The following is a 10,280-nucleotide window of genomic DNA, read 5'->3' as shown; positions in this document are numbered from 1 at the left end:
TCCAAGCTGCCAAGTACACACGCAAAATATATTACGATGACAATGAAATACCTAAGCAAATAATGAATCTAAGTTAAATAAAAGGAGTAGGCGAGAATGAATTATACTTCAACAAATTTCATGTGTGATACGGAGCTGCATTTAATTAACCTCATGATATCACTCGAACTCACGTGGAGAAACTTAGCTCAACTTTAACACGCCATTTTCCTTATAAGCTATTAGTTGACACTGAGGTCCTAGGTCACATGTGGGGGTATTGTGATCTTCTTCTTGAAGTGCAAATACCCATTTCCAGGTGGATCTGGATATTCCTATTGAGCGTGAGGGAAAACTGAATTTGTCGCTACAGTGTATCAGAGCTAAAGAGAATAGGAGGGCTGGTTCACTCCTTTGAAGTATCTCTTGCCGCGCCGATCCTCCGACGTCACTCTAGTGACGTCACTTTGGCGCAAAGCTCGCACTTTTACTTCAAGAACGGAGCGTTTGGCCTTACTAGCTCTAACTAATATTGGATCATTTCTTTTTGCGAGATATTCTAAGACATTTGTTATTTTCTATAATGACTTTTGCAGTGAATTTACAAGAATTTAAAACTATTATCGAAATGCCAGTTTGCGCGATTGCGACTTGCAAAAATTCTGATACAAAAACAAAAGGAAAATGTATAATTTTTCGCGTGTTCCCTAAAGTAAATGAACAACTATGTAAAGAATGGATTCCGAAATGACACAGTTAATATAAAACAGCAATACGTTTATTCTGTCGTAAAGAACTTTTTGAAAAATTCATTATCTAAATAGAAACCGCCTCGTTACTTCGTAAAGAAAGGCAGGTGAAAAGAATTAAAAAATGGATAAAGTCAAAGAAAATTAAAATGTAAATAAAAAGTATAAATAAAATATATAGTATATAGTTGAAATTCTCCTAATTTCATAACATATTTTTTAATGTAGTTAGTCTAAATATTTATGATTTTTTTTAAAAATTATATTCTCTTCAATTTAAATATCTATAAATTATATCATCGTAAATTTAAATGTCTGTAAACAATTGTAAAATTTCTAATGTCATTATGAACCTAAATTATTTTGTTTCAGTAATTAGCGTTTAAGGTCGATGTTTCCTAATGATTAAGTAAGAACAAATTGCTATTAACGATATATTTTAAAATCAGGGATTCTAAACTTAACTTATCGTTATAAAAGAATATGTAGATAAAAAAAGCGTCGATATATGCCTTCAATTTTCTTAGTAGTTAAAGTTAAAACTGAACTTTTTAAAATAAAGTATTTATCCTATCATTTTCAACAACTAGCAAAACATTTTTATAAGTTTAAAATGGTATTTTTTTCAATATAATAACCAAGAAAGTTTTTTTTTAACTATGTTTATGAACGGAAATAATGTGTTAATTACGTAAAGTTTGAAGGCTAATAACCAGAAAAAGTATAACTTATTTTTACAAAGAGAAAGATGCGAAGTTATCATATCTTTGCTTGCGATCTCCGAGATCTGTGGACACGGTGACGTCATGAGGAGGGAAATCGTAGCTTCAGCTCTAAGAGCGGAGTGAACTAGCCCTTCTATTCTCTTTAGCCCTGACAGTGTATATCGTGTTTCATCTGTGCTGCTAGGATGCGTAGCACATTTTAGTCGCGTCTATTTCTTCCCGCATAAACTGGGCAGACATACTTACTGTCTGCATAGTTTATGGTGATTTTGGAATTAGATTTTTCCCGAACAATTTCAAATTTGATTAAAGGAAACTGGAACCAATAGAAAATAAACAAATTCGGTGAGGAGATTTTTAAAACACATTTCGAAAGAGCATTGAGGATTAGCCCTATACTGATCCTTCAATAGTATTCCCTGGATGCCCCTTGTCTGTGGCGGGTACAGGGTTAAGTGAAGCCACAGCATGTTGCTTTAGTGTGTCGCGTGTCTAAGAGAATCAGAAAAATGTCACTTATAACAATGAAACTCATCCGCTATACTTTTCGAAAGAAAATAAGCCTCCTTTTATTAATTATTTTCTCTTTTGTTTAATATTTCTTAGAATATGACTTACAACTTCATACATTTCCGGAAGAATACTTCTTTTCCACAGATGATGTCTTAATGTACATTGTAGTTCACAATAGACGACATCTTGTAAATCCATATAAAGAAGGAATTGTTCTCAAAGGGGGATATTTATATAAATTATTTGTTTCCATGGCAAGTAATGTTTTTTTTTTTTAAATAATACAGTTCTTTTATAATGTTTAATGAACGGGTATTATTAAATAATGATAACTATTTTATATTTTCCGTCAAAGTTTCAGTAGAAAGTTTTACCTTTTAGTTTATTGTGTATGTTTTATTCGGATTTTAAATTTTGTTTTGTTGAAATATAGTAAACTTTTTGTCCTGCCAAAAAATAATTGGAAAGATTTATAAATAAAATTTTTTTAAATTTTTTACTTAAAAAAAACTGTGACAACATAGGAGTTAAAGTGATAAAATGAAAGCAAAGAAAAAAAGCAAACTGTTCACGTTGATCGAGATCCCATGACTGTCAGCAGAATATGTAATCGTTGGGTTCATGACGATCATGTGGAACGCCTTGCACGATCTCAGCTGCCATCATTAACAGCCGAGAAGACAGACATGTAATCCACATGGCCTTAAAGGAACGTACAGCTGCGTGCCGAACCCTGACTCAACAAACGGCGTCATTAGCAAGACAACAAGTGTCTGCACGAGCAGTTCGACAACGTTTGCTGTAGCATTGACTGTCAAACACGGCGACCATGGCTTCTGCTACTCTTGGAGCTGCATCACAGACAGACTGCCTCCAATGGTCTGATCAACGATGAACCAGGACTGTTGGATTTTGTTGAGAGCAAATCAGACTGAAAGTCACGTAGAACAAACTGAAAAACTTAACTTTTATTTACATAAAAAAGAATATAAAAACAATAAGATGTTGCCAGTACAGGAAACTCAAACTATCTAACTAATCTCGAACTCAAACCTCAACATCCTCCCCACCCTGGTCGACCTCGAGGGGGATGACCAGAGCTACCGGACGGGTCATATTGTGACCATCAACTCTCAGCTCACAGGATCTTAATTTTCCATCTCGTCCTTCATGCAAGTTAACCACTCTAGCTTTCTTCCACATGTGAAGTGGTCGGACATCTTCTTGTAGAAGTACAATATCGCCAATTCGGATGTTAATGATATTGTCCTGATTACGAACTTGATGAAATGACCGCAATTGAAGCAAATATTCCTTAGACCATTTTTTCCAAAAGCAGTCGAGTAAGTCCTGCTGCTGCTTGTAGAATTTTCTTAGCTTTGTGTTGTTATTTGGGCTGGATGGAATGGCCGTTAGTTTCCGTCCTGTCAAGAAATGGCTTGGTGTTAAGGCTGTGGAACTGTCATCTTCGTATATCAATGGTCGGCTGTTCAGAGCGGCTTCTATTCCAATGAGGGCCGTGGACAGACCTTCCTCGTCAAGAAGTGCTCGTCCGAGTACCTTTCGTAAACATCGCTTGACAACTCCGATTAGGCGTTCCCACCAGCCTCCCCACCAAGCCGCTCGTGGGGCGATAAATTTCCAAGTTATGCCATTTTGGGCATAGTATTGCTGAGTTTTAGCTGATGACAGAACTTGCCATAGCAGAATCAAGTCCTTATTTGCTGCATGAAAAGTGGTAGCATTGTCGGTATAGATTGTGTGTGGGAGTCCTCTGCGGCCAACAAAACGTTGTAGTGCCAAAAGAAATTTGTCTGTGGTAAGATCCGACACAAGTTCGATGTGTAGTGCACGTGTTGTTGCGCAAGTAAATAGTGTTATGTAAGCTGTGTCTCTTGATTTCAAACATCGAATATTCACGGGTCCAGCAAAATCAATTCCTGTGGTAGTAAATGGAGCAGAAGGTACAACTCTTTCAGGAGGTAAAGGAGCCTCGATTTGTTTTCCGTATTTCGCTTTGGACAGCTTGCAAGGTAGGCATTTGTGAATAACTTGCTTTATAGCTTGACGTCCTCTTAAAATCCAGAAGGTTGAACGTAACTCGGACAGGATTATACGCACGCCTAAATGATGAAGTCGTATGTGGGTATGCTGAATCAAAAGGTGGACAAAATAGTGTTTACCATCGAGCAATAAAGGGTGTCGAGTGTCAGAAGAAATGTTTGAAAATTGCAGCCTTCCCCCAAGGCGTAAATAATTATCTTCGAGAAAGGGATTGAAACAGGAAATTTTCGATTTTTTCGGCAGAGGACTTTCCGCTTTTAAGGCATTTATTTCAGCTGAGAAACATTGATTCTGTACAGTCTGTATCCAATAGTTTTTAGCTTTCTCTATTTCATTACAATCCAGTTCATGAGTTATGCGTTGCTGAGTCTTACAGTTGTATACAAAACGTAGAATCCAGGCAGTGACACGAAGAAGTTTCGTGTAAGAACTATAACGAGATATATCTATGATGGGTTCTGTAGTTGCAACGTAGGAGGATTGAAATTTGATTTTTCGTGATTCAGCGTCAACTAAAGGCTGTGTACGTGTAGACAAAACTTTGATAGGCCAAGTTTCTGAATCATGTTTTAGCCATTTCGGACCGTGCCACCAAGATTCTAAAATCGATAATTGTGATGGAAAGGTACCACGAGTAAGATGATCCGCAGGGTTATCTGTACCGGGACAGTGGCGCCATTGTGCTGAAGTAGTGTTTTGAAGAATTTCTGTTGTTCTGTTGCAGACAAATGTTTTCCAAAGGTTGGGATTTCCCTTTATCCAACTTAAAGGTACAGTAGAATCGCTCCATAGTATGGCAGTGTGGGAATTCATGTTCGTTTCCCTGCAAAAGTATCGGAGTAGGCGAGCTCCTAGTAGTGCAGCTAACAATTCAAGTCTCGGAAGGGTGACCCTTTTGATTGGGGCTAGTTTATTTCGACTGCAAATGAGATGGATCTTAGTAGAAATATCATCTGCGTGACGAGCATACAAGCAAGCACCATATGCACGTTCCGAAGCGTCGCAAAACACATGTATGGTAACGTCGGAATTTTCAGAAAAGCCAATCCATCTTGGAATGCATATTTCACTCAGATAGTGTAATTCATTTATCCACTTGTGCCACTGCTGCGCTACAGATGGAGGTAATAGTTCATCCCACTGAATACCACTAAGCCATGTATCTTGAAACAATATCTTTACAACTACTCTAACTGGAGCAAACAAGCCTAGAGGATCGTAAAACTTTGACATCAACTTCAGTAGTAAGCGTTTTGTCACTGGTTCTTTACATGCTTGAACAATTTTTGTCTGCACATCAGTTTGAAAAACATCACTGTTAGTATCCCATTTAACACCCAAGACTTGCGTGATATCCTTAAACGAGACGTTTTCTTGTTTCCACATATCTTTCAAAATCTTAGAATTTGTAGTCCATTTGTCTAATAGTAGGCTAATAAGTGATGTAAGTTGTTGCAGTTCTTGGTAAAGAATCAGAGCTTCAGTATCCGTAGACGTTCCGGTTACAAAATCATCCATATAGGTGTTATTCTCAATGTGTCTAGTTGCTGTAGGATATGCTTGTTTGTGTTTTGTAGCCAATTCACGAAGAGAAGCTGCTAATAAAAATGGACTAGAGACGAGTCCAAATGGAAGGCGTGTGAATCGATAGGTTACAATGTTATCTTCAGTGCAGAGTTTCCCATCAGGAGTATATGTAGTATTGTACCAAATAAATCGTGTTGCATCTCTGTCTTCTTCTGCTAGAATCAGCTGCAGAAATGCTTGTCGCCCATCACTAGTGATTGCTATTTTAGAAAGTCGAAATCTCAACAATGTGGCTAAGATATCGGGAAGAAGATTTGGTCCTACTTCAAGAGCGTCGTTCAAAGATGGGTGACTTGGAGAATGTGAAGATGCATCAAAAACTATGCGCCACTTAGTTTCTCCATTTGTGATTTTCTTTACAGCGTGATGGGGCAAGTAATATAAACGTTCTTCATTATGTGTTTCTGAGACAACTTCAACGTGTTTTTTATCAATGTAATCTTGCATGTGCTCAATATATTTTACTTTGAAGTCTGAATTTGCATGCATTTTCCTTGTTAAAGATTTAAATCGTTGAATTGCGACTTCATAATTGTTCGACGAAAGTTGAACTTCTGGTTTCCAAGGCAATTTTACAACTCTTCTACCATCGATGATTTCAAAAGATTGATGAAAGTTCGTCAAGAGTTCTGAGTTGTGAGGACTTATTTTTTCTTGTGTTGGTTGTATGCCAATGCTCTCTAAGTTCCAGAAATTTCGTACCACATTATCTAATTCCTGAGTTGAAGTATCCACATCAACATTATGAACCGTTGAAATGAAGGAAACTGTTGCGTGTGATCGAGTTCCACTAAGTACCCAACCAAAACTTGATGGGACCAAGGCCAGAGAATCCGACAACCTGACTGGAGCTTCAGAATTCATAACAATCCAGTAGTAATCTGCACCGATTAAAATCTCAATTGGTAAGTTCGACAAAGAATCATCTGGATCAGCAAGTTTCATTCGCTTGTTTTTAGCAAAAAGTGAAACATCCGTTGATGAAGGTAGGTGTGATGCATATTTGTTGGAGCTTTCAAATGCAGTAACATCAACTTTAGATTTGTCACAGATACTTGATAACTGAAATTTGACTTGTCTTCGCATGTAGCCAACATTAGCTGGGGATTCGAAGGCTTGAATGTCCAAATGTCTGGTTGAAATTACTGGAAGTTTTAAAGTATCCACAAGATTAGAAGAAACGAAACTAGATTGACTTCCACCATCCAAAAGACAACGTGTCAGTTTTGTAATGCCAGTTGGCCCAGTTATGAAAACTCGTGCAGTTTGCAAATGAACGAAACTGGAAGACAATACATCAATTTTGTTTGTAGATGTAGCCACAGGCTGCTCATTGGTTATAGGTTTGCATATTGATGTATGGTGTTTTCGCTTGCATTTGGAACAGACAAATTTTTCTCTACGAGGGCAATTTTTTTTGTTATGTCCTCGGTTAGTGCACAAAAAACATCTATTACTAGTCTTCAATTTCTGTATGCGCACGTCTATGTCCGTTACAACATTGCACTGTTGAGGCCAATGTCCGACAGTTTCACAGAAAGGACAAAAGGGTGACATTATTTTACTTTTGGTAACTGATTTAGAATTCACGTTAAAATTTTCTAAGGAGGATTTAATAGGATAGTCTGGAGCTAGTGAACCTTTAATATTACTTGCAGTAATTGATCCCTCAACCTCTTCTGATAAAAATTTCATTAATTTTGAAATATCGCTTTCACCAAAATTTTCACGTTTGGCATGTACAATCCAGTTACGACAGATTTCATGAGGAAAAGCACGAAGTATTTTAGGAGCCAAAATTCTTCCGTATGATTGAGTTTTTTCTCCTAAAGCATCTAAAGCCTGTATTCTTCGATTACAATCAATATATAACTCATTTATTGCTGCTGGAGAGTGATTTTTGACAGGTTTTAGGTTTTCTAAATAATCGAGATGAGCCTGTATTATTTTATCTTTATCGCCATATTTCGATTTCAAAATATTCTTTGTTGTTGCATATGTTTCTGCAGTTATATTAATTCGATCAACTATTCGTTTTGCTTCTCCATCTAAATATCCCCGCAAAAAAACATGCTTGTCAATCAGCGATAAACTTTCGTTTTTGTCGATACAGTTTTCAAAACGCTCCCAAAAACTATGGAATTCTTCAATTTCACCGTAAAACGTATTTATTTTTATTGTAGGCAACTTTACTGTAACATTTGAAGGCGAAGCTGAAAAATTATTTATATTGGCAGCTGTTGGCGATGTTTCAGAAATTGAATTCGTGTTCCGATTTGCTGTTCTTTTGAAATTAAATAACGCCAAATGAGCATATTCTGTGTATCTTTCGCATTCTATTATATCTTCCTGATATTCTTCATCATTTAAAAAATTATGTATTTCATCGTCTGCCAAGGTTAATTCTTTAATTTTATCTTGTAAACGTTCAATATTGTATTCCTTTTCAGTTTGTGTACTAGCAGCATCGTTCAATTTCGTCGTTAGTTTCGTAATGGCGGTACGTAGCGTTGTTCGTTTGCGTTTAAATATTACAAGTTTTTCACTACCGGTAGCCATTCCAATTCAGATTTTTGACGAAAGTAATTATAACAAGTTCAGTATGACTCACCGAGTTATTTCGGCACCAAATGTTGGATTTTGTTGAGAGCAAATCAGACTGAAAGTCACGTAGAACAAACTGAAAAACTTAACTTTTATTTACATAAAAAAGAATATAAAAACAATAAGATGTTGCCAGTACAGGAAACTCAAACTATCTAACTAATCTCGAACTCAAACCTCAAGAAGGACGCAGGAATGGCTTGACGTCATCTTTTCAGATGAATCCAGCTTCTGTATACATAATCATGATGGCCGCATCCGTGTTTAGCGACATCGTTTAGTACGCCCATTGGTAGCTTGCAAACGACATCGTCATACTATCCCATCACCAAGAGTAATGGTTTGGGGTGCTGTTGGATACGCCTCCATCACCTTTTGTTTGCATTACTGGCACTTTGAACAGCAGCCGTTACATTTCTAATGTGTTAGGGTCAGTTGCTCTGCCTTATCTCCGATGCCTCCATAACGCTACCTTTCATCAGGACCAGGCACGACCGCATGTTTCTCCACTGTTGACACAGACCATGATCGTATGTTGCCCTTGCTAGCACGTTCTCCTTATCTCTTATCAATTGAAAACGTCTGGTCAATGGGGTCTGAACGAACGCCACCACTCATCAGTCACTACTGTCGATGAATTGTGGCATAATGTTCTAGCTGCATGGAATGCTCTACCCCCCACGCTATCCTATCTCTGTTTGACTCGATGCCCAGGAGAATAACTACTTTTAGTGCAGCAAGGGGAGGCTGCTCTGAATACTGATTCCACAGGATCTATACATCTAAATATCCTGCAAATTTAATCACTTGTTCTTCAAACTATAATGTATGTTTCCAATGAATATCATTCTGATATTTGCATATTTTATATATATATATATATATATATATATATATATATATATATATATATATATATATATATATATATATATATCACAATAAATACAAAAAGAAAGAAACGAAAAAGGAGAAAAAGAAAATTGCATAAAAAAAAATCAAAAAAAATTCGGGGGGGGGGGGATTAAAAATATAAAAATATAAAGATATAATCTTTTCTTCTGCTCACACGATTACATCCGCAAAAAGGAGTGCTTTCTAATATTGTATCAATATAGCAAAATTTAACTATATCAATACAATAGTGTGAGAGCACTAAAAAAATTTATTAAATGAAAGTTAATTTTCTAAAATCATTAAAATTGTATAACTATATAACCTAATTAATTACAAACTTCTTTAAATTTTCCAGTATAATATTACCTTGCGCGCATATATTTTCGGAGCGATCGTTGGTAACTCACAAATCAAATGTATTTCAGTTTTACAGTAAAGGCCATATCACACGTAGCGAAAATTCGTTTAGGAGTTTGATAATTTTTTGCACCAAATTAATGCAATTAATTAATTAATTCGATAAGTATTATTATATATATGTTTAGTGAAATACTCTAGTTTGAAAAAATTGTGCTATTTATAGAAAATTAAAAGTTTATGTGAAACTGAATTTTAAAAAAAAGAAAGCTATTAAACGGCACTATTTTGTTAAAGATTCAACATGAATAAACACAAACTATTTAAAAATTAGGAAAAACAAGAACTGATAAAAGTGATCAATTTATTCCAAAAGAAATGTAAAAGTAGTTTCGATTAATTTTTTTGAGCTCTTAAATGATATTTCCTGTGGTGGCGGATGTTACATTCCAAATGTTTTCTTCAAGAGTTCTCTCCATTTCTATGCTCCATTTAAAAGTTTCCCCAATGATAGCTTGTTCAAAATTTTGACTCATCTTTGCTGCAATACGAGTAAAAAATTTTATTAAGAAAGGTGAAGCAAGTCTATTTAAGGCAACAGACAATAAGGAACAGTCATTAAAAATAAAATAATACCAACCAATTAATTGTGTCAGCATGTTTTTATGGTATGAGTAAGTTTTTTATTATCAGTAAAAGCTGAAATAAATTTTTAATGGTCTTCCATGTTTTAATAATAAGATTAATAGAAAGTGAAATTAAAATTTAAAATTATGTATAATTACAAGGAGTATCAGTTACTTGT

At 35.7% G+C, this 10,280-nt stretch overlaps 1 protein-coding gene across 1 annotated transcript; it reads right to left on the bottom strand.

The window, feature by feature from the left end:
- Positions 1-1,846: 1,846 nt before the first annotated feature.
- LOC147808544 (uncharacterized) lies at positions 1,847-8,495 on the bottom strand. The gene is made up of 4 exons (XM_087162608.1): positions 8,461-8,495; positions 6,205-6,899; positions 3,020-6,030; positions 1,847-1,945 (listed from the first exon to the last, which is right to left on the bottom strand). The coding sequence occupies exons 1-4, from the start codon at positions 8,493-8,495 to the stop codon at positions 1,847-1,849; spliced, it is 3,840 nt and encodes a 1,279-aa protein (XP_087018734.1).
- Between the last annotated feature and the right edge of the window lie 1,785 nt (positions 8,496-10,280).

The sequence above is a fragment of the Parasteatoda tepidariorum genome, chromosome 5 (genome assembly GCF_982258835.1).
Source record: "Parasteatoda tepidariorum strain Cologne lab strain chromosome 5, Ptep-v5.0, whole genome shotgun sequence".
In the NCBI taxonomy this organism is placed as follows: Eukaryota; Metazoa; Arthropoda; class Arachnida; order Araneae; family Theridiidae; genus Parasteatoda; species Parasteatoda tepidariorum.
This window is presented reverse-complemented; position numbering and strand designations above follow the sequence as displayed.